General features: G+C 38.9%; 1 protein-coding gene across 2 annotated transcripts in view; it reads right to left on the bottom strand.

Annotated features, from left to right (window-relative positions):
• The window catches only part of LOC125464337 (aryl hydrocarbon receptor-like), a 175,771-nt gene that overhangs the window by 9,791 nt on the left and 139,930 nt on the right, over positions 1-26,050 (bottom strand). For both annotated transcript variants that reach the window (XM_048556652.2, XM_048556661.2), the window contains exons 6-10: positions 19,969-20,099; positions 14,796-14,998; positions 10,592-10,701; positions 9,356-9,497; positions 3,297-5,058 (exon numbers count right to left, since the gene is read on the bottom strand). In XM_048556652.2, coding sequence (XP_048412609.1) covers positions 3,297-5,058; positions 9,356-9,497; positions 10,592-10,701; positions 14,796-14,998; positions 19,969-20,099 — 2,348 coding nt within the window. The remainder of the gene's footprint in view (positions 1-3,296; positions 5,059-9,355; positions 9,498-10,591; positions 10,702-14,795; positions 14,999-19,968; positions 20,100-26,050) is intronic.

Raw genomic sequence — 26,050 nt, 5'->3', positions numbered from 1 at the left:
TCTTTTGTGTTACATCATTAAACCCAAATCTGCATCACTACATGTTTTTGAGTGAAAGACTTCATTCTAAAATCCAAACATTAAACAAAAAATGGCACATCAGGCAATATTTCAGTCTGGGATCTGACTTGTACAGTCATAACATCACCTGGGATCATAACATAGCTTCCACTGTAGCCCAGGCAGACTACAGTCAAACGAAGGAGTGCTGCAATAGAAGCATGAACTGAGGTCATGAAATCTGTTTGTTGCCATTCAGATTCAGACTATTGCTACTGTGGCTACAGAAAACAGTGCTCGAAAATAACTTGCAGGGTAATGTTCCCTTGATTTATACTTCTGTTTATTCCACTGCACAGCCCCTTTTAAAGTCCTGCAGAGCCAAACATTTATACATCTTAAAAATAATGTTAGGTGTGTATAGCCAGTCCGACTACTTTGCAGAATAGAACGGGCATTAAAATTCTCAAAGCTTTCCAGCAATCTTCCCCGCAGATTACCAGGATTAATGGTGCAATTTTCCACAAGGTGACAATGATTTTGTCGAGACCAAACCTGCTATCCTCCTTTCACTGTTGTCACTCCACAAGTGCCCTTGGCTCTGTACAGACTTCAAGAGCCAGATATGCACAAAGGCACCCTGAAAGGCTTTCTGCAATCTCTTCCGTTCAGCAGCTTTTCAGCAGTCATGAAGGAACATCAGGTCAAAGAAGTGAATCAACAAGGCATGCGACTGGGGAAGGTACAAGGGTGATTAGACAGGGGTAACCCAAGTTCAGGAAATCAGGATGTAGAAGCAGTTTAGATAAAGATGAGAACTGATACGGGCAGGAACTCACCTACGCGAATGCTGAACAGGCAGTTTTGTGGTAAATACACATTAGGATGAAGTATCAAGGGAAAAAAAAAATCAAATGGGCATGGATAGCCTAGATACAGTCATAGATTATTTTCAGGATAATTTTTGAGAACATCATGCTCTTGAGCCAACTAAAAGTAAAGGCTATACTAGAGCTAGTCCTGTGTCAGATCAATGAAGAATTTGTAGTGAAGGCACTCCAAAAAAGCAGATGATGACTAAATTGTACATTTGGTTTGACAGAAAAGAAGTCTGACATGAGTATTTTAAACTTAAATTAGAGCAGTTATGAAAACAACACTAGCTAGTGTGTGAATCGGCACATTAGATTAAGGGATCGGTCAATAGAGATGTGATGGCAGACATTTAAGGGGTCACTTTAGAAAACAGAGAATAGTACAGTCCAGTAAGAAAAAAAAGTTCCAAACAGAGGACTCAGCAGCCATGGTTAACTCAAAGAGTTAAAGATAATATCAAATTTAAAGAAAAGGCCTATAATGGCAGGTCAGAAGAATAGACAGGATATAGCCAAGCAGGGAAAGTTACACCATAACAGAAAAGTAGCTAGAAGCATAAACACAGTAGAGTTTCTGTAAATATTTTTAAAAAGTATTCAGTCATTTAGAAAATGAATCTGGGGAATTAATAATGAAAAATAAGAAGACGATAAAATGAATTGAATGGGTTGTTTTTCCATCAGTCTTCAATATAGAGGATACAAGCAATTTTACAAAAAAAACCGTAAATAAGGGAACGTAAGGGAGGGAGGGACTTAAGAAGATTTTAATGCTGGAGGAGTGGTAGGAGTAATTGTTGCAGCTAGAGGCTGACGAGACAATGGTTAGTGTATTTTTAATTTTCCAGAATTTTTTTGATTTGGTGATGATTCCATTAGATTGGAAAATAGTGAACTCATTTATTCAAAAGACGGAAAGAAAGCAGGAAATTACAGGCCAGTTAGCCTGATAACTATCCAAGTGTACATGCTAGAAGATATTATTACAGCACTTACAGCAGTCGATTTAGAAAATTTCATGATAATCAGGCAGAGTCACTATGGCTTTGTAAAAGAAAAATCATGTTTAACCAATGTATTGAAGGTCTTTGTGGAAGCAACTTCTGATCTGGTAGCTTCACATCGCTACGTAGCTCCCAAATAATCCCTTACCCCTTCCTGGCTCTCTCTGCCTTAAAAATGCTCAAGGGCTCTGCTTGCACCACCTTTTGTGGAAGAATGTTGCAAACATTCAATCCTCTGAAAATATATTTATTTGTCACATGCACTTTGAACATGTCTTTGTTTATTCAGAGAAAAAACAAAATCTATTTTACTGGTATAATGAGCCACTATCGCCTTTGATGCAGCACTGCAGAGTGGTCTGGGTGACTGTACACATCTTGTTGCACTTGCCCTGAAGCATAAAAAAGGGTAGAAAATTCAGGGCCACACTTATCTTCACAGACGGAGCCAGTGCTGTCCCTGCCTTTCTGCAAGGCTGCAGATTGGCTTTAAAAGATGGGAGAGTTCTGTGAGTGTCTCGTTCATAAAGCACAGGTAAGAAACATTCTACGCTAAGTTTAGGTGGAAGATAGTAAAGTGCCTCCAGAAGCCACAAATGTTTCTCCCCATTATTGTATGAACGACTTATTTTGTTAGGTGGGTCTACACAATTATTTAAATCCCTTTGATTGTGCTAGTGTTAGTGGTGGTGGAGTGGAAGGAATCCCCCGCACTGCCGAATGTTTGTTCACCTAAGTGTTTCTAAGGCAGAACCCTGAGTAGAAGCGTCAACAATGGCATCAAATCAGCATTTGATGATTACTAAGGTCACAATCTGATGCCTCTCAATACTTCTGCCATACAAACTCTCAACCAGGATGATGTTCAGTGTCAGCTGAGTTACTGAGAGAAATCTGTGTGGGTACCATTTTAGTACTCAAATTGCACTCCCAGCTCTAATTCTACCATAGTAACAGAAAGAACTTTGAAACCATTGTTTCCGTCCCTTGGAGAATGTTACCTTGTCAATTTTGTTTTTAAACAATTTTATAATTCAGTTGATAAGACACAAAAGTTGCTAAAGGGCATTGACAAAGTATGTTGAACAAAAGGTCATTGTTTTAGGCTAAAGGGTGGCAGATTTGAAACTGAAATGAGGAGAAGTTACTTCTCTCAAAGAGTTGTGTAATTCACTATTCAAAGTGTGGTGGACACTGAGTAAATTTGAGGAGATGTTAGATTTTTAATTAGTAAATGGGGTTGAAGTGTTACGAAGAGCAGGAAGGAAAGTGCAATTGAGGCAGAGATGAAATCAGCCATGGTGGCATTAAATGGTGGAGTAGGCTCAAAGTTACTGAATTGCCTAATGCTGCTCTTACTTCTTACGTTAACGTTGCCAGAAATTTCTACATCACATGAAAAGTAAAGCGTACTTACCTTGGCTAAAAATGGCTGTTGACCTGAGCTTGTAGAATTGAGTTGTGCAGTCTTCATACAGGACAAGTCATTTTCCGTTCGACATGGGACCATTGACATGGCACCAGTGTAACATGATTCTGGTGCAATTAGGTTAATTAATGGGTTCACTGCAGTATAATCTGGTGTTTTTGAATGTTGCTCCACATAGTCCAAGTAGTCTTCCAAAGCACTGGCTGCAGCATCACCCTGTGTATGAAAACCATCTATTGGCATTTCTGCTTGGATGAAGTCAGACGGCTGACTTACAACCTGCTGGTACAATAATACGTCCTGCCTACAAGGTGAAGGGATAGCATTAAATTCAGGTTTGTACTGGAGCTCTGATGCTGGGCTGTCTAAGCCAGAGAAATCAAACTGCTTCTCTTGACCATCAGTTATTCCCATATTGTCAGAGCTCCACTTTGTAAACAGTCCGTTGACATTCATGTGTTTCATTTTCTGGCATAACTGCAACTGCTGTGTCTGCTGGTACTGTTGCGATGGAAGTTGCATCTGCTGCTGGCTCTGCTGGGAGGGAGGCTGCATCTGCTGCTGGTACTGCTGTGGCAGAGACTGCATCTGCTGCTGGTGCTGCTGTGAGGGAGGTTGCATCTGCTGCTGGTACTGCTGTGGCAGAGACTGCATCTGCTGCTGGTACTGCTGTGAGGGAGGTTGCATCTGCGGCTGGTACTGTTGTGGCAGAGACTGCATCTGCTGCTGGCTCTGCTGTGAGGGAGGTTGCATCTGCTGCTGGTACTGCTGTGGCAGAGACTGCATCTGCTGCTGGTACTGCTGTGAGGGAGGTTGCATCTGCGGCTGGTACTGCTGTGAGGGAGGTTGCCTCTGCTGCTGGTACTGATTTGAGGGAGGTTGCCTCTGCTGCTGGTACTGATGTGAGGGAGGGTGCAGTGGTTGCTGGTACTGATGTGAGGGAGGGTGCAGTGGTTGCTGGTACAGTTGCATTTGGGATTGCTGCTGTTGATGAGGGCAAGGCTTTGCTGGGATTTGTTGCTGCTGAAGATATTCCATTGGAAGCTGCTGCTGTAGCATGCAACTTGAGATTGAATTCAGTGGTTTCTGTTGCATGCAACTTGAGTACATACAGTCTGACAGCTTGTTCAGTGATTCCTGGACATATGTTAGTATTTCCTCATTCAGTGTAATATTATTTATATCTCCAGTCTCATCCCAATTAACCCTCAGGAATGTCTCGTCTTGGGATAAGAGGTCAAAGTCTTCCAGCCCAATATCAAGGCTTTTCATAGTGTTATAAAGTTCGCTGCCAATACTATCAGCTGAAACGTCAATGTTTTCCTCACGAGCAGGTAAAGACTTCTGTGACTGAATACAGTTGGTACCTTCCATCTTTCCAATGCTGCTATCTTCACCAAACAGAATCTCTTCCCAATCACTAGGAAAGAAATCAGTGAATTCTGCTTCTTCATTCTTATTAAAAAGGGTCCTTTCAAAGCTGACGTTCTGAATTTGTGAAGGGGCAGATACATAGATTGACTTATCCTGACTCAACATGGCACCTAGAAGAGAATTCTGATCCAATGCTTCTGGCCTTCTTGATGTTCCTGCTATAACTTTTGCAACATTCTCTTTGCTTTTATGAAATGTGGGATCCATTAATCCATGGATCAAACAATTTTTTTCATACAGCAATGCCTCCCCAGTTGCAAAATTAAAAGGCAACTGCAAGGTTCGTTTTTGCAAATTCTCTTCCCCTTCTTCTTTTCTGAATATGAACAGAAATCCACTTTTGTTATAAACATCCATGGTGCATCCAAGAGTTCACTATTTTTAATAGAATTCAGCCCTCAAAAGCATTGCATTAAAAATAGTCAATTCAAATGTTAAAAATGTAGTTTACCTAACGGTTTTCAGAGTTTCACAATTAAGAAATTAACATTAAATTCTCAATGTTAATTAAAAGGAAAACTTTCATCTGAATAGGGAAGGGATGAGGTTAAAAGAATTGGGACAAAATAATTTAAAAGATAAATACAGAAAGCACTCCTTGACATGACATTCTCACTTTCGATCTTTGATTAAATGTGTATCTTACCAAATGGGTTTGGTAAAAGGTTGCCTTGATGCACAGCATGCATTCAGACATATCCTTTTTATTTTTATGAATTCAGTTGTTTGGATTACTTCTCTAAAGAAGTTAAAGCTTTACGTACAATAGCAGATTTAATCTGTTAAAAAGTTGGAAAAAATCAACAAATTGGAAACTGAATATGGCTATTTAAAACAGGAAAAAGTGTCAATTTGTAGTTGAAGATATAGAGCTGCTAACAAAATGCCATAATTTGCAGAAAAAAAGTTAAAAAAAAATCAGCCAACACATGAACCAGCTCCAAAACATAAATATTTCTGCCACAGTGCTGCAGTAAAAATAAAAATAAATAGTTCTACGTATTGTATTTGTTAAATGAAAGATGCAACAAGGCTTCAGCAAGGGAATTCAAGGGGAAATTGCAATTACTTCAGGGAATCTTCAGGAGCAAACTTGACTCGTATACATTGAGAAACATTATATTTGGGAAAGAAAAATCTCCGTGCTTAGTGCTTTTGCAATTATTGTTTTGTAATTATTTATCTATTAAAATTATTTAACCAAAATTAGCAGCAAAAGCAAAAATCTGTGGCTAAAGACCTTCTCCTAATTGTTCAGTTAGAGCCCAACAATTTGAAAGAATTACAGCGAATATTGTGGACGTATACAAAAGCTCCTTCAGTCTCCTGATGACTTCTTTCTGGTTATAGGCTCACGTGCAGAACAATCAGGAATTCCTTCTTAAATACAGACTGTCAAGTCAAACCTTTATGCTTTACATATTAACACACAAAAATCAACCCACTATCAAGAATAACAATAGAAGATAAGCCAACCTGGGAGGGATTCATTATTAAAGGGTCTAGCTTTGAATCTATTCTATTCCTTGGAGATTACAGTCTCAGTTGCTGAATGAGTCCTATGAACTCTGAGCAGTTTTACTTCATTTCTCATTGGCGTCTCAAGAAAACAAAATCACCCCTAGAACACAAATCTTATTTAGCTATTAATTGAAATTAAAAATACAATACCATTGAGGTAATGAATACCTGGAGATTGGGGCAAAATAAAATCAGCTTTTACTCTTTAGCAGTATTACGCCTGCAAGTAATCTGTGCTGAGTGTGGGAGTAAAGATGCTACCAGCATTATCAGTCTGAAGGTGAGGAATGCTAAAGTCCACTCAATAAACAAAACAGAATTATTACAAATGCTGGGAAAAATATTCATGAGCTTGGTCAACTTGTTGTTCACGTAACAAAACAAAAGTTAAATGCTTGATTTAAGGTACACATAGTACTGTGTGCAATTTTGGTATCTTTACCTTAGGAAGGGTGTTACTGATATGGAGGTAGTGCAATCAAAGTGTAATAAACAATGATCAGATTTGTTCCTGGGATGATGTGACTATCCTCTGAAAAGGAAGTGGGGGAGAAAACGGGCCTATATTCTCTATAGGTTTCAATAATGAGAGAATCCATTGAAACCTCCAAAATATTTGAAGGGATAAACACAGTAGATACTGTCCCTGTTTAGGAAGTCTAGAACCAGGGGGCACAATTTCAAAATAAAGTGGGAAACTACTTTGGACCAATATGAGGAGATTTCTTAACTTTAATCAGAGGTTGATAAATCCTTGACATCCATATCCTAAAGGGCTGTGGAAGTTAAATCACTGAGTACATTTAAAAGTAGAGATTGACAGATCGCAAAATACCAATGACATAAGAGGATATGGGGATAGCTTGAGAAAAGGGCATCAATTGTATTGAAATGGTAGAATAAGCTTGATAGGCTGAATGGCCCACATTTATTTCTTTGTTTCTATGGTGTGTAGCTATTAAAGAGAGAGTTCTCTAAATCATTTATTTATTGAGTGATAGAAGGAAAGTCATATATACTGAGATACAGAAGGAAAGCCTAAAGAGAGAGCTCAGAAGAGCCAGGAGGAGACATGAGAAGTTGTTGGCGGATAGGATCAGGGTAAACCCTAAGGCTTTCTATAGGTATTTAAGGAATAAAAGAATCACAAAAGTAAGATTATGCCCAATCAAGGATGGTAGTGATAAGTGGTGAGTGGAGTCAGATGAGATAGGGAAAGCACTAAATGAATATTTTTCAACAGTATTCACTCTAGAAAACGACAATGTTGTTGAGGAGAATACCGAGATACAGGCTACTAGACTAGGTGGGATTGAGGTTCACAAGGAAGAGGTATTAGAAATCCTATAGAGGGTGAAGACAGATAAATCCACTGGGCTGGATGGGATTTATCCTAGGATCCTCTGGGAAGCCAGGGAGGAGATTGCCGAGCCTTTGGCATTGATCTTTAACTCGCCATTGTCTACAGGAATAGTGCCAGATGACTGGAGAATAGCAAATGTGGTTCCCCTGTTCAAGAAGGGGAGTAGAGACAACCCTGGTATTTATAGACCAGTGAGCCTTACCTCAGTTGTTGGTAAAGTGTTGGAAAAGGTTATAATAAGGGATAGGATTTATAATCATCTAGAAAAGAATAAATTGATTAGGGATAGTCAGCACGGTTTTGTGAAGGGAAGGTCATGCCTCACAAACCTTATTGAGTTCTTTGAGAAGGTGACCAAACAGGTAGATGAGAGTAAACCGGTTGATGTGGTGTATATGTATTTCAGCAAGGCGTTCGATAAGGTTCCCCACAATTGGCTATTGTACAAAATGCGGAGGAATGGAATTGTGGGAGATACAGCAGTTTGGATCGGAAATTAGCTTGCTGAAAGAAGACAGAGGGTGGTAGTTGATGGGAAATGTTCATCCTGGAGACCAGTTACTAGTGGTGTACCGCAAGGGTCAGTGTTGGGTCCACTGCTGTTTGTCATTTTTATAAATGACCTGGATGAAGGCGAAGAAGGATGGGTTAGTAAATTTGCAGACAACACTAAGGTCGGTGGAGTTGTGGGCAGTGACGAAGGATGCTGTAGGTTGCAGAGAGACATAGATAAGCTGCAGAGCTGGGCTGAGAGGTGGCAAATGGAGTTTAATGCAGACAAGTGTGAGGTGATGCACTTTGGTAGGAGTAACCGGAAGGCAAAGTACTGGGCTAATGGTAAGATTCTTGGTAGTGTAGATGAGCAGAGAGATCTCGGTGTCCATGTACACAGATCCTTGAAAGTTGCCACCCAGGTTGACAGGGCTGTTAAGAAGGCATACAGTGTTTTAGCTTTTATTAATAGAGGGATCGAGTTCCGGAACCAAGAGGTTATAGTGAAGCTGTACAAAACTCTGGTGCGGCCGCACTTGGAGTATTGTGTACAGTTCTGGTCACTGCATTATAAGAAGGATGTGGAAGCTTTGGAAAGGGTGCAGAGGAGATTTACTAGGATGTTGCCTGGTCTGGAGGGAAGGTCTTACGAGGAAAGGCTGAGGGACTGGAGGCTGTTTTCATTACAGAGAAGAAGGTTGAGAGGTGACTTAATTGAGACATATTAAATAATCAGAGGGTTAGATAGGGTGGATAGGGAGAGCCTTTTTCCTAGGATGGTGACGGCGAGCACGAGGGGGCATAGCTTTAAATTGAGGGGTGAAAGATATAGGACAGATGTCAGAGGTAGTTTCTTTACTCAGAGAGTAGTAAGGGAATGGAACACTTTGCCTACAACGGTAGTAGATTCGCCAACTTTAGGTACGTTTAAGTTGTCATTGGATAAGCATATGGACATACATGGAATAGTGTAGGTTAGATGGGCTTGAGATTGGTATGACAGGTCGGCACAACATCGAGGGCCAAAGGGCCTGTACTGTGCTGTAATGTTCTATGTTCTATAACAATTAACATTCAAACAAACAATTGGACTAAAGTTGCAAGGGCAAATATCTATGTTTATCCCGTACCTGGGAAAAAAAAATCATAAAAGCTACAAGTGGCCTCAGTAGTTTGCTTAGCGATCAAAAACTGAACAAACTGCTGGATTTCAATGTTAATATCTGCCAGTACTTACGTGAGGGGTTTTTGTGTAGCTATAATGTAATCTGGTTTCCCATTCTTGTATCCCAATCTTGCATTTGCTTGCACCCAAGTCCATCCATTCTCCTTGGTCAAAAGCCTGAAAACAGTCATTCCACTTTCTCCTGTCTTCATCACTAAAATGTAGAAAGCAGAGGGGAAAATAACTGATCAGCTGTGCCTCTCAATGCTGAAATAGTGCTTCAGTAACTAATTTGGCAATCAAATCTGCCTGCTGAAACTTCAGATGGTAGATAAATAATAAATAAAATTGTTATGTGCCATTTAATATGAAGTAAAAAACCAGAACTGTCACACTTTCTCATCTAACAAGACAACGATATGGCTTTCCGAACACAACACGGACTGTGTTCCCTTATAGTCTCTCAAAATCAAGAAAAATTAAATACTGATATTTAATTCTCATAATTAAGCCTATACTTCATTTAAGTTAGTAGATGAACTTACACAGTCAATTTGAATGAAATTTGATACTGTAGAGAAATGCATTAAGAACTTATCTAGAGTTGCTTTCGTAAAATAATTCACATTTGGTATGAAGATGGCCTCATATTATAATAGTACTAGAAACAAGTGTAGGGCATTGTAAACTGTTATCAGCAGTTGGAAAATCTGTTCCTCAGATGGCTGAAAGGTTTGTGACTTAAATGTACATTATCATTTTTAGAGTTTTGATTTTAAAATAATCGTTTGTGTGTATTATTACTGCTGCGATGGCTTTTATTGAAATAAAACCTAGATCAGAGCAGGGAACCTCTGAATGTTAATGGAGAGTTGCTCATTTTGTAGTGGTTTACAACAGGTAAAGTACTGAAGGCCATCAGCTTGCGTTTGGCTCATGATAATGAAGGATTAATTTAGTTTGGAAACAGAGGATAGGGTAAGAAATAGGGGGCAGGGGAGGTAACAAACAGGGTCCAGAAGAGGGGCAATGTAGTGGATGGAGTAGAAGAGAGGCAACAGCATACGAGGAAGGGGGTAGAGGGGCGGGTGGAGAGAGGGACGGTAATGGAGAGGGTATTATGGACAGGGTAGGCTGCATGCATTACAAAGAGCTGAATTTTGATTAGCTTTATTTGTATGAAGAGAAGTCTCTTATTCAAGGATTATTGAACTCTGATCTGAGCCACTAGATAAACTTGTGGAATTTTCCAGACAGAAAAAAAACCAGAAACAGGTGAGTCACCATGAAACTGGATCTTGTACTTACTTCGGACATGGTTTTCTGCACAATACATCATGTCAGCCGCATGAATAAATTGATAGCCACTTCCTCGCATACATAATTCTGTCTCTGTATAACCCAGCACTATCTCCCCTCTGCAAATTAAACAAAAGTGCACAATTCTATAGTATAATTCACTTTAAAAGAAGTATCAAAGGATTATTCCCTCAAAATTCACACGTATAAACATGTTGGTATTAACTAGCCATGCCAGAAATTTTCAAACGAGTGAGGGGTATAGAATTTTTGGATGTGAGTAAACTATTAAAATGGAATAAAAACTACCAATAATTAAATTCCAACAGCTTCACATTCAGTGCCAATTGTCAACATAACTCAGTAATTCCTGTCTCATAATTATGCGTATTTCATGCGATGTTGTAATTGGCAAGAACAAATTTAAACAACATGGATTATAAATTTAACCAAAACAACAAGTTTAACAATTAAATGGGATTGACAGAATATTGCACCAAAGCTTATGACCATATTGTCACGACTGAAGAAGACCTCTGTAACATTTCATATTTTCCTGGTGCTCTCAGACAGGGAACATGAGAAATATTAAGAAATCTCTAAAACAGTATTGTTAAAATTCAATGTGAACTGAAAACTGGTGCTTTGTCGTACATCATACGCCTAACAGCCATACTAAATATACTCCAACAAGTTTTTTTGAAATGAGTTGTTCCTCCAGCATTTCTGTCTAATTAGAAAGATTGAAGTCTACTTCATCATGTCTGTAATCCAATTGTTAGATACAATAATCTGTACTAGGCATATTTGTCCTGCAATTTTAATGCAGAAAGACTATCAAAGGTACCTTTTAAAGGTAACATAAAAAACAGAGGGCTAAGTTAAAGTAAGGAAATTAGAATAGGTCAAATAAAACTTGGTGTAAGAGTTTTTCAGAGGAAAAATGATAAGATTTAGATGTTCGATAGAACTGGTCCAAAATGGCTCAAGGTTCTAACTAATAGATTGAAGGGGGAAGGAAAGCCAAAGGATGTTGTTAACTGGAAAGGTGAGGAATAGGGGGCAGATTGATGCAGGTTAATTGATGGAAGTAAGAGGGAATGCCAAGTTGCTGAAGGAAGTATCATGGAGTGATTTGAAATTGAGAAGGAAGAGTTTAAACCACACATTTTGGGGAAGAAGGAATTATTAGAAGTACATAAAGATTTACTGCAAAATAGAATGCCTGTGCCAGACGTAGACAGGGACAGCCTGAAAGGTCATTGTTAAAGGAGTAGAGTTTATTACAGGGTTCAGAAAAAGAATGCTTTGTTCTTGCCGATGCTCAATTATGGAAAATTTATTCCATCCGAGATCTAATACCAGGCAACTAACCTGAAAGCACAGAGATAATTACTGGGATCAAAGCAATTGGAGAAGTACAGTAGGTTGTCAACATACATACAGAAGTTGGCTCCAGGCCTTTGGAGGTTTGATCTTCTTTAAAAGCAAGGAGGTAGAAAAGGGGGGAACTACAGACATATAAATATCAAGTTCCTTCTTTATGCTGCAATAAATTGGCAGTGGAACCAGGAGGTAAGAACAAAGCAAGGAGTTATAGCATGAAAGGCAGTGCAAGGGTCAACGAGGAACACAACTGTGGTTAGAGTCACACAGTAGATCACCAATAACTTTGACCAGCAAATCATCACAGTGCTGAGGGCTGGCTGGAACTATGATTGGAAGGCAGCAAATACTGAGCAATGTAAACACTGCAGGTACCATCAAAGAAAACAAATATGCTCAGCTTCCTGGATTTTAGCATGCCCAATTTGGGTTCAAAAAGACTGAAGAGCATGAGAAAAAGATTAAAGTCATGAAAGTTTCATAATTTGAGATCCTAAGAACAGAATTATTTAGAATTACAAGATAATTCCATTGTGTCAGAACAAAAAAGCAGAGCAAAGCTGTTTTCAGCCTGTCACATACTGTCAATTGCCTGCTGATCTTTTAAATAAAGATTTATTTAAAAAAGAATCACTGAGGTTCTGACAGAATGCCAATGGATTGCCATTTCTCCTGTAGCTTTACACTCTCTAAAATTACAGCACAAAAATCTAAAAGTATGGTACTACTTTGTTTTATATCCACTTTTGCTTTCCTTCTCTCTTTTACTAAATGCTGATGCCCCTTTAAAAGTTGCAGGCTCATGCCTGCAGGTGGCATTTGCTCCAAAAAAAAATCAATTTTACTTGTGCACTTTTCCAAAATTTTTGAACCATTTCAGAAAAAGGAACTCCTCACAACTCCTCAGACACTGAAGCAGTCCATGTTCAAATGCAATAAGATCTGGACAATATCCAGGCTTGGGCTGACAAGTTGCAAGTGGCATTCGCACCACATAAATGCCAGGTTATGACCATTACCAATAAAGAGACAATTTAACTACACCCCCTTGACATTCACTGGTGTTACCATCACTGAATTCTACACTATCAACATCCTAGGGTTTATCATTGACCAGAAACTCAACTGGACTCACCACATAAACGCAGTGGCTACTAGGGCGGGTCAGAAGCTAGGGATACTGCATCGAGTAGCTCAACTCCTGACTCTACAAAGCCTGTACACCATCTACAAGGAACGAATCAGGAGTATGATGGAATACTCCCCACTTGCCTGGATGAATGCAGGTCCAACACTAAAGAAGCTTAACACCATACAGGACAACGCAGCCCATTTGATCAGCACTAATTCACAAGCATTCACTCCCTCCAGCACTAAAACGCAGTTGCAGCAGTATGTATTATCTACAAGATGCACTGCAAAAATTCACCAAGGAGCCTTAGACAGGACCTTCCAAACCCAGAACCACTTCCATCTAGAAGGAAAAGGGCAGCAGATATTTGGGAACACCAACACCTCCTAGTTCCCCTCCAAGCCACTCATGATCCTGACTTGGAAATATAATGCCGTTCCTTCACAATCGCTGAGACAAAGTCCTGGAATTCCCTTGCTAATGGTATTGTGGGTCAACCTACAGCAGTTCTAGAAGGCAGATCGACACCACCTTCTCAAGGGCAACAAGGGGTAGGCGAGAAATGCTGGCCAGCCAGCGATGCCCACATCCCATAAATGAACAGAAAAAAAAACTTATTCTAAAGAGAAACCAAATACTGTCTTCTTTTAACTTGATATTTCTCCTACATGGCGCCCTCAAATTTATTCATAAAATACAGGTTGTACTGGAGCTGCGCTCCTCACTGAATAACTCTCTCTCAGTTCATCTTCTTAATTTACAGGTTCATGTTAAGATGTTACACATGGTACATTTTTGGAACATTTTGAGAGCATCGCTATTAAACATGAGATATAATTCGGTACCTAGGCATCTTTATACCTAAGATGGCACCGTAAGTGGTAACTTGTGAACTTTTCACTACACTCATGTCAATACATGTGACAATAAACCTAATTCAAATACTGATTCGGAGCTCCAGTACTCCTGTGAATGTTTTGGGAGGTATATGTTGAGAAATTGTAGGCATTGAGCCAATGATTTAAAAACTTTTGCAGACTTATAATTTCTTGGCATTGTTCAGGAGACTGTACATTGTGAAGTTGTGACCGCTGAGCCTACTTTTTTTGATCTGTGCAATCTCCTGGCGATGCATTCATTATTTCTTGCTCTTTGATGTGCCAGCTATGGCTTACTTGGTTGCACACTTGCTTTTGAAAATTAACAAAGATTGTGGATCCCAATCTAACATCAATGGTTTGAACACAAAAAATACAAGCTGACTTCCTATTGCTGTACTAAGTATCTTAAAATAAATGGGAATTAATCATAGACATGCATATCCTAAGTAAATATATTTAATTTTCACAGCACACTTCTAAAAAAATTAGCAGAGTGAAATTCCTTAATCTTTAGATGTGGAGTCCTCCAGATTAATAAATTAAAATACCTTGAATAAATTCTTAATCTCTACCTTGCTTGTGGTTTGGCAATATTTTGCTTTTCCTTTACCTGCCTTACTATGTTTGTGAATGCGTTGTGGTTATTTAAACAAAATCTCTTCAGAAGGACAACTCTCAAGCTGCTCAGACCTGCAGAAACTTTGCATATTGAATAATGCACCATTTATTTCACTAACCAAAGTAAGTTTCTAAATTACTAATGTATTTGATATAAAACTGTCTTTCTGAATTTTAGCTAAATAAAATCACTCACTTAGAATCGCAGCCCATTGGCGTGAAGTCTAGTTTGTGCTTAGTTCTGAAAATGAAATTTTTGGTTCGGATCTCCAGAATGGATGGAGGTTGCAGAGGCGTCGCTATTGCGAACAACGCCAACTGTGGAGGGATGCAGGAGCCATCTTTTCCCTTCATGTTCTGTTCGTACAGCAACTTGAGTCTGCCTTGGAAATTCATGGCCTTGAGAGGACAAATTCAGAAACTGGTTATTACATTTGTCATTTGTACCTGATAATTTTGATTGTAAATGATTGAAGTATATTAGAAACTTAATCCAGAGTGCAGCATCAAAACATGTGTTAATATTCAACAGCAGGTCAGTCGATGTAAAGATTAATGTAAACAGCAATGCGTTATACATTATGAATTAACAAAATGGTTTCAATATGTAATTTTAACTGGAAAATTCATTTCTTTAAGTGATGCCATTATTTTTGTAGGTAGGATCAGAGAACCCCAAGTTTGCCAACACCAAAACGCACCTCAGTCAGTGAAGCCTTTTATAGATTTCAAAGAATTTATATATTTTTAATGTTACAAACAGGGGCAAACACTTGTAACAGAAAACTGTCACACTGTACATTAGAAAGTATTACTACAGAAATATTTGATCACCTTGTTCCAAGAAAACACTAATCACCTTTTGTTAGAACAAAATTTATTAATTTTAAGCGTTCACCAATGTTAAAGTATCCATGAAAAAAACTCCATGTGAATTTACACACAACTACTGTACAGATACTTCATTACTATTGTCTTCATTTTTGTACAGATATTTGCATTGTTATTGAAGTTAATTTGTCACTGAAACACAGAAATTGAGATTATATACACGAGTATTACATTATTCACAATACGAGGACTTTTAGGTCATTCTGCCACAAATGCACTGGGTTGGAATGCAATTGCAAAAGATCCAAGACAGTATTGCTATGACTGGACACTTACCTACTTCAATGTCTATGCAATATGCTTACAATACTCCTAAAAAGTTAAACCTTCAGACAGGTCTTACTGAAACTAATATTAGTATTTTGAGGTTGCGTCAATTCTAAGACCTTTGTAGGAGCTTTATTGTTTAAAGCCACAGTTTCTACATAAAGGAGGTCATGTGACCTGTTCTGCAGTCTCAGAATAAACCTGGATGGTTGGAAATCAAAGACAGGCTCAGATTACTTTACTAAAAAGGTAGAGACAATGTCAGCAGTCTACTTACTTATAACTAGTACACTCAAATATAAAAGTCTCAAAAGATGTGCTGAAGGAACCACCTTCCCGTGGCAACATGACTCTGGGGCAGGGGTAACACCACATTGATGTCTCAGAATCGTGGAAGGTGCGAAACGAAAGGTAAGTAACATGGAATTGGGGAGGGTGTATTTTCACAAGAGGAGGGTCAGAAGCAAAGGCAGGGGATGGTAGCCAACAAGTACCCTCTGCATGATATATAATCCCTGAATCAGATACTGACTGCCTTTTAAATGATTAACTGACCTTACCCACGAAGTTCAAACAACCTGCAGGTGAGCAGTTATTCGGAATGCTGTGCGACAAAATGCTCACCTAAGGGCCCTATTTGACTGCACAACAATGTTACATTACTGATTCAAAAATGGACTATTTTCAGGTGCATTGCAGGGAACCACTACCTATATTTGCGTCATCAGCAAATTTAATTATAATACAGCAAGTCCCCTTTGTCAAGGCACTAATATCAATTGCAAACAGTTATAGCTCCCACACCGGTCTCTATTGCATTCCACCAGTTACTTGTTGCCAATTAAAAATGGTCAATTTATTTCTACTCTTTGCTTCCTCCCAGTTAAACAATCTAGACTAATATGTTATCCTCAACATCCAGGAGCTTCTATTTTGTGTAGTAACTTTTATTTGACAACTTAAGATTTTTTAAAGGTCAAAGTACACAACATCTACATTCTCACTTTTATCCATTTGGTTTATTACTTATTCACATAATTAGAATACATTGGTTAAATACCATTGTTCTTTTACAAAACTATGTTGATACTGTTTCGTTGCATAATGGATTTTCTCAATGTCCTGCGACTAACTCTTTAATAATGGATTCTGCAGTTTTCCAGTGGCAGCAGTTAGGCTATCCGGCCTACTGTTTCTTGCTTTCTATCTCTTTCCTTTCTTGAATTGAGGAGTTACATTTATGATTTTACAATCTGGAATCTGGCGAATTTTGAAAGATAACCAGTGATTTTACCCTCCTTAGTCGTTGGGATACAGGCAATCAGGCCTAGGGTACTTATCATCTTTTTGCACTAGTAGTTTTCCCATAATTGTGATTGTTTCAGTTTCACCTTCCTCTTTAATTCTTGATTTTTAAGGACATTTTGAACTTTTATTTTGTGTCTTCCATTGTGAAGCCAAATACAAAACAACAGTTAGACAGTTCTGCTATAGCCTTGTTTCTCATTATTAGTTTACCAGTCTCAAGCTTGCTGGAACCAATATTCACTTCTTTTTTAAATACTTGTAGAAACTCTTACTATCTGGCATGTTAAGTCATAAAGAGGAATACTGAAGATTAGGATTGCGGGAGGGCTGATTACCTGAGGACAGAGAACAGAGGACACCTGGTAGTGATAAAGAAAAAAAAAGTGGGGGGGGTAAAGGGAGTGGAAAAATCCAAAGCAGTACCAAAACACACATGGAAAGACACAAGGAAATGCTGTATAGGCGATCAAGTTCCGAATTTGCCCAGTATTAATTAGCTAATGGAATTGAATCAGGTGTAGGCCATTTAGTTCCTCAAACCAGCTCTATCATTGTAGATCCTCCACCTCAACACCATTTTCCTTCACTATTTCAAAATGCAATGATGTCATTGGCATGAAGAAATCTATACTTGTCCGTGCCAAACATAATGGATATTTCATGTCCCACAGGTGATGCAGAATTCCAAAGATTCTCTACCTTCTGGTTAAAGAAATACCTTCTCATTTCAGTTGTGGGTTAACAAGTTAGCATATGGGTGAAACACTGGATTAAAAATTAAGGTTATACAATGCTGCACCTATTAAACAAATGACAAAGTGCTGATCACAAGCTAAAATATGGAACAACCCTTTGTAGCAATTCCATCCACTAATTCAGTTCCTCTCTCCACACTTGCTGTCAAAACTGTTGAGTTTATCTGACATTTCATTTCTGTTCCCTTTATTTCCCTTGTCCTGGAAACAAATTTTCCCAAAAGTCGCTTCCTTTTCTACTCTCAAATGCCTAATAGTGATACCTTCCACCTCCAGAAACCGTTGATTCATTAAATTGCCCCCTCACTGCTCCTTTTGCCTTTATCCACACGTGAACTATTACTCTTATTTACCTTAATCATTCCTCCTAATTGCCTCTCATCTCTTCTCCCTTAAGGAATGTAAATAATACAACTGGTGAATAAAATTGTTTAAATAGTCATCACCAGATCAAAGCTAAGAGGGTAAGGGAAGAATCCACTATGGTGGGAATGAATATTCTTGTGGTTCAGCTGCACAAATAAATATAGTTTCTTTCAAAAGCTAAGTGTACGTGTTGGCAATTTGAGGAAAAGTTCACATGTTCAAAACGAGAAAAATGTTTTGTTCTGTTTTCGTTGAACCATTGTTAAATTAACAGTGCAAGGGCCATAAAGGAAATTTAAATTATAGTACATGAATTCAAAACAGCTCTGCTACAAAATGAGACATAAAGAGTGGATGTTACTTCCCTGAAAAGGAGGGATAGTGGCTGAATGGGGAGACGGTGGCATTACGGAGTACGAATTTCCTTCTCACCACCACAGAAAGTAAGGTTTGGTTGGGAATACATCCATGGGCACCATGCGATCAACTGACACCCTCAAATGGTCATTAGCAACCAATTAAGGACCTCCTCATGTCACAGCTGCCAATAGCTCCATTGCTGGTAGGCAAGAAAACTGACACAGTCTTCTAGACCGGTATAAGTATTGGGATCAAAGCCTCTTTACCTTCCCCAAACTGAGGGAAATCAAGAGGCAAATGTGTGCCAAGTAATGGTTGCTGATAAACACCATCTATTCTTGCTTCTGACCATACTCTCCCCACCAATCGCACCTAACGATTTCAGCTGGAAAGCTATATTCCACGCTTGCTACTCCTGGTCCTCCAGGTTGCTTGATCTTTGATGGCACTGTGACTCATTGTTTCCAGCCCTTAACTGTCCAACAACTTCAGGTAGAGCAGCACAACACTATTCCAGGAAATGATCGCAGTGAAAAATCCATCAATTGATTACTGATGGACCTGATCAGCATGAGGTCCAGTAGGTGATGCAGTGAGAGGCATCACCCCTGTTTTAATCTAAATGTGGTGGGATGAGTAAATGCAGAAGTTTCCACTCAATTAGAGGGTAAGAAAGATTGGATTGAGAGAAAAAGCAGTGATAGGGGAGTTGGGGAGCAGAGTTGGGCAGTGAAAGACATAGATTAGCAAAGTAAAAGAGGAAAAAAAAGAACTTTTACATTACAAACATTTTTAACAACCAAAAGCTGAAGAAATGAGTCTCCACATTTGTAAAAATGTTAACTTTCATTACTAAAGAGTGTGGCTTGCCGAACAGACCATTTCAAATTAGCTTTCTAACTTTTACACCTCCTTCTCATGTACAGTTTTACATTGCATTTGTACATACATGATGGGGAGTTTCATTTTCCCTCTTGCTTGTTTGGAAAAATAAAGGCATTGGACCTTACAATGATGTTGAAGCAATTAGACATATATTTAAGAAAACTAACACATAATTTATGCGAGCATGTTGGTTCAGAAATAAGTATTAGTTCAAGTCACATGCTTACTCATCAATCTGTCAACATAGGCTCATACCAAAAATCCTTCTTCAAGGCAATTAGTTATAGAATTTGAAACACTTTGTGTTGTGAACTTCCATTAATTAATCAGAAGACAATCTTTGCTTTGAAGGAGCTATCCTAGGAATTAGTTTAGCACCTGTTAACATTATAATACAAAGAACCACAAAGCCAGCAACTCACTTAATTATAGCAGACATTGAACTAAGTCGTTTTGGTTTAAATTTTTTTTGTTGTTAAATAACTTCATCCTTTTATTTCACATTTCAAATTTAGATGATGTCAAAAATAACTTTACCAGAAATCCAGAGGAATTATCCAGGAGACATCTTAACCTACAGACAAAATTCCTTTCCAAAAATGGTGAACTTTCTGGAGGAAGCTGTTCAGGACTGTAACGTGTGATGGGTAACGGAAGACCATTTTCACCTGAAAGAAAGGTAATGTCACATACAACAAACTAAGAATGTGGAGACTACAGAAAAAAAATTGTTTATTTCACATGGGTTTAGAAATATTCTCAGGAAAATTTTGTTTATGTACCTAAATCACCATCCAAAGTCACAAGTGCATAATTCTTTTCTGATTCCTTTATATTCCTCAAGGGTCTTGTCTGATTACTGTTTCCTAAACTTTATCTGTTCTTCCTTTTTATTTTTAAACAAAATTTTAAATATCTGTCATCCAGGATTCCTGAATCTTGCTATCCTTAGATTTCATCTTCCCAGGAATATGCTGTTCCTGAATTTCAATCAGCTGGCCTTTAAAAGACTCCAATATATCAGATATAGATTTACTCTCCAACAGCCACACTCCCCCTTCCCCACCAAATCTAATTTACCCAGTTTCTGGCTAATTATGTTGCAGTTAGTCTTCCCCCAATCTATTACTTTCATCTCAGGAGCTGTCTTATCCTTACCCATTATTCTCAGAATATATGGAAGTTTGATCACTGTTTCCAACAGGCTCGCCCAGTGGAACTTTGGTCACTTGGCCAGGGTCTAACACAAGGTCTAGTATGATCCCTCTCCTAGTTGGGCTGTCTACATATTGTTTGATGCACTTAACAAATTCTGCCACATCACAACACATTGCATTAAGGGAGGCCTAGTCAATACTGGACAAGTTAAACTCACTGACAAGAACAACGCTGTTCTTTTCCCATCTTTCCACGGCCTGCTTACATATCTGTTACTCTATCATCTGTTCGCTATTGGGAGGCCTGCAGTGTAACCCCATCATAGTGATGGCCCCTTTCTTATTCCCGAGTTCTACCCATATGGCCTCTCTGGACGAACCCTCCAAGACGTGCTCTCTTACGTGGGGAATCAGGAGATCAAACCCAGCACAGAAGAGAGATCGAGCCCTTGTTAGGAAAGCTACTATGGAGTGACTGCAAGCCCTTAGCTATAGAAGGACTGTATTTTGGAACTTTTAACTTTATTTCTTATTTACTACCTTATACTGACAAGAACAGTAATATTGAATTTTCAAACTTATTTCTGTTTTTAATCCTTACCTAAGATTTTTTACTCAAGTATCTTGTACCTCAGGAGTCACTGTGGGGTGACACTGTAAACTTTTCATTGTACTCCTGTATCCTTGTACTTTAGTACATGTGACAACAAAACCCAATTCTAGTTCTAGTGCAGATGTGACAATCTCCTTATTCAGTAATACAATTCCTCCACCCATTTGCATCCATTTCTATCATGCCTGAAATATCTAAATCCTGGAACGTGGTGCTGCCAATCCTGGACTTCTCTCAACTAAGTTTCTGCAATGGCTACAATATTGTCGTCCCATGTACTAATCCAGCCCCTAAGCTGCTTTACCTGTTAACTCCTTGCAGTAAGATAAACACACTTCAGACTGCCAGCCATGCTGTGTTCATTAACGTGGCCCTGCCTGTTCTACCTTTCAAAGCATTATGCCTTTAAAAAAGTGACACATAAAATGGAACTGCACATAACTGACCATTCCTAAGATTCAGATGATGGCAAAAATCTTAGTCTATTCCTGATTTGATCATCACAGGTATCCGTAAGTCTGCTATCTTCATTTGATCCTTCAGAGTAGCTAATAGTTTGACTGCAGATTATGGATATTGCTTTTAAGTAAACAGATTAACAGCTAAAAATAGAAGTGCTCTGCAAACAAGTTATAGCACGATACAGAATTAATGCCAGATGTTGAGTTTTGAAATGGCAACAGAGTCAAAATGCACTACTTTGACGTAGCATAAAGGTATTACACAAACTTTTCTGAACACTGGAATTTAAATTGATTATGTGTGACTGTTTAAGGTAAACTATTGCAAAATACAGTATAGTTCAAAGTTCAGAGAAGGCTAATTTTTTTAAAAATTAGATAATTAATTTAACAGAGAGAGGAAACCTTACTTTACTGGCCTGACAAACACCCTGAAAACCAGGGCATCCCTGGTAAGGGTAAACATTCTCTGATTGACCTGAGCACTGAATTCAAAAGAGAACTACATAGAGGACAATGCAAAACTGTTGTTGGAAAGTTCAAGGTCTCCTTCATTCCCATCCAGTTATGCAAGAATTAAAGATGCATTCAGTAATTCAAAGAATATTAGTGAGCTCAACCGTGTTTATCAAAAAGGAGATACACGTGAAAGCTAAAATCTTGAAGATACTGGAAACCAAACCAAAAACAGTAACTGAATCGTTTTTTGTTGGAGAGAATAGGCAGGATATACACAGTTTGAGAAGAGATAGCAGGGTGTAAAATGTTAAAATAAAGAAATCACAAGTAGAATGATGAAACAAGTTCCGCAGTATTTATCTGTGGATATATAAACATATATCATGCACTATTCATATTACCCTGCCTGCTTGAATTGTACCAAGCTGAGTCAATCAGATCTTCTAATATTTTTTTGTTGGTGATCTAAAAGTGCTTCACTGAGTGTATATCTGGGTGACACTAGTATTTCTGTTGCTCAAGGCATGTATAGCTTTATTGTGCTTGCATTTTATTTCATGTGGTAAATTGGTCTATCTTTAGATATATGACATTAATTTTCTTTAAAGTGTGAATGTGTTTCCTCAGTATATGTCAGCATTATGGCCAAAGGCTTGGGGCTGGGAAGATACAGAAGCAGGAGATGAGCACTTCAGGTCAGCACACTTCCTTGAAATAATCTAGTTTTGTAAAACTTACGGGTATCATTACTTCACTTAACATCTGAATTTTATTGGGGACAACACTCACAACTAGCTGCGTTTAGTGCTCTGTGAAGTGGTTGTGCTCAAGTAATCTACTTGGCTCAACTGCAAGATCAGCTTACAGTTTCTAAAGTGGTGATGCATGATTTGAAGCTTACGGTTTGTGCTTAATTTATCCAGCAGCTGTTATGAAAAGGCACATTTATGCAAGCAAGTTTACTCTGGGAGTCTGGATTAGATTCCAAGTTATTTCAAAACAAAAGAATGCTAACGTCAGTCCAAAATAAGATGAATTTGCTCCTCAGAAAATAAATCAAACTACGACTGAATATATCAAATAATCATTTTTGAAGCTGCTAGTTCAGTGCATCTGTTTACCTGGAAACATTAAATCATGTAAACCTTCCACCCTTGCGTAGGTACTGAACACTAGGGTATCATTGTAATTTATATCACAATTACTTTTAAACAGCTGGCTGCTTCTATGTGTTAAATATACATCATTCTCTTTTCTGCAATCCTTGCTAATTGCTAATTACTAAGAGCTGTAATGGCTGGGTATGAACGCTAACTTTGGTAGATAGAATAATGGTCAAAGGAACTTGGGCGGAGTGAATTAGCAGCAGCCAATCTAATATTGCCCATATATGTTAGTGAAAAGAAACCATGGTTGAGAAACTCGGATGGCCAGATAGATGTTGGAGCAGTGCAGACCTGAGTAGCACGTCAGGACGCCATGGAATTCCAGGCCCAGCAGACTGTATGGGAAATGCCAGAAATTAAAAATTCTGACGAGCAATTCTGATGCATCTGGAACTCGGAGAAACCCCTTTATCATAATTAAAGTATTGTTATGGTGTCTGAGGAGGCATTGTCAAATGAGCATTGTTACCTCATGTCAATTTCCTGCTTTATGCCCATAACCTTGCTCAGTATTTCCATCCAAATTATCATGCAATGCCCTCAAATGCCTCAATCGAGACTGCCTCCACCATACTCCCGGCCACTGCATTCCAAACCCTAACTATTTGTTGAGTGAAAAAAGGTTTTTCTCACATCATCTTCTTTTGCATCCCACTGTAAAGCAAAGCTGACTTGTACTTTTTCCTTTTAGGAATGGGAACAACTTGCCCCTATCTACTCTATCCAACCGGCTCATGACTTTGAAAAGCTCGATAAAATTTCCTCTCAACTTTCTTCTCTAAGAATAGTAATCCCAACTTCTTCAAACTACACGCCTAACAGAAGTTTCTCCTCCCCAAACAATTCTCATAAATCACTTCTGCACTTTCTCCAATGCTTTCACACCTTTCCTGTAATACGTACATAATACTCCAGCAGAGGTCTAACAAGCGCCATGTACAAGTTTGAAATCATCTTCTTGCACTTGTGCTTTATGCCTCTCTTAATAAAGCTGAGAACACTACGCGTCATGATAAAGTCATAGAGTCACTGAGCTTTTCAGCTTGGAAACAGACCCTTTGGTCCAACTTGTCCATGCTGACCAGACATCCTAAATTAATCTAGACCCATCTGCCAACATTTGGCCTATATCCCTCTAAACCCTTCCTATTCATGTACCCATCCTGATGCCTTTTAAATGTTGCAATTGTGCCAGCCTCCACCACTTCCTCTGGCAACTCATTCCACACACACGCAACACCCTTTGTGTGAAAAAGTTGCCCCTTGGGTCCATTTGAAATATTTTCCCTCTCAACTTGAACCTATCCGCTCAAGTTTTGGACTCCCTACCCGAGGAAAAGATCTTGACTATTCAACCTATCCATGTCCCTTTTGATTTTATAAACCTCAATAAATGTCACCCGTTAGCCACTGACGGTCCAGGGAAAAAAACCCCAGCTTATTCAGCCACTTCCTTTAGGCCAAATCCTCCAACCATGGCAACATCCTTGTAAATCTTTTCTGAACCCATTAAAGTTTCACAACATCTTTCCTAAAGAAGGGAGACCAGAATTGCAAACAGTATTCCAAAAAATAGCCTAACCAATGTCCCCTAAGAGATGAGAGATAATGCGAACTGCAGATGCTGGAGAATCCAAGATAACAAAGTGTGTAGATGGATGAACACAGCAGGCCAAGCAGCATCTCAGGAGCACAAAAGCTGACGTTTCTGGCCTAGATCCTTCATCAGAGAGGGGGATGGGGAGAGGGTTCTGGAATAAATAGGGAAAGAGGGGGAGGCGGACTGAAGAAGGATAGAGGAGAAGATAGGTGGAGAGGAGAGTATAGGTGGGGAGGTAGGGAGGGGATAGGTCAGTCCGGGGTGGACGGACAGGTCAAGGAGGCGGGATTAGGTTGGTAGGTGGGAAATGGAGGTGCGGCTTGAGATGGGAGGAGGGGATAGGTGAGAGGAAGAACAGGTTAGGGAGGCGGGGACGAGCTGGGCTGGTTGCTCCTTTTTTGAGGTATTTTCAGTGTTGGAGCCAATTTCTTTGAATTTTAGGAGCGTTATTGCTCTTTTATAAGCTGTTGCATTGTATTACAACTTTGGAAAATGAGAGATCAGAACAATGGAACTTCAAAAAGGAGGAAGTGAGACAAAGGTAGTGACCATGTGGGAAGTGAATTAAATGGAGAAATAAACCTACACATCTGTCTGACCCAGAAACGAACCTGCATAGCTAACTACGTCTGTTGTATAGTTTCAAAAATCTCTGGACATCGGAGTTCGTCTAAGTAAAAATTGTCTGCTTTCCTAGATTGGAATTCCTGGCTAGAAATATGGAGCTCAGCCCTAACAGAGAAACAGACTGGAGTGGTAAGGTAATTATTATTATCACTTCTTGGAATATCCACGGCAATGTATATCAAAAGAGTAAACTTTTAGAAATCTGAAACAATGGCAGAAATAGTGGGAAAACTCAACATATGTGGCAGCATCTGTGGAGTGAAAGCAAAGTCAACATTATGGATCCAATGGTTGTATTTCAGGATGATGGTTATATCAAAAGAGTTCCTGTTTCCAACATTGCTCAGGTTTAAAATTTCAATTGTACCGACAGATTGTAAAGTGAATTACAAAACATCCTTACTGTTTCCCAGCAGAAAAGTAATAACTTTCATAACTCAAGAAGCACGGTCTTTCAAAATAAAAACAAGCTTAACTCAATATTGTAGCCAACATTATGCGTATGAACAATAATTCTGAAGCAATGACAATCCAGT

The sequence above is a fragment of the Stegostoma tigrinum genome, chromosome 2 (assembly GCF_030684315.1).
Source record: "Stegostoma tigrinum isolate sSteTig4 chromosome 2, sSteTig4.hap1, whole genome shotgun sequence".
Taxonomy (NCBI): Eukaryota; Metazoa; Chordata; class Chondrichthyes; order Orectolobiformes; family Stegostomatidae; genus Stegostoma; species Stegostoma tigrinum.
This window is presented reverse-complemented; position numbering and strand designations above follow the sequence as displayed.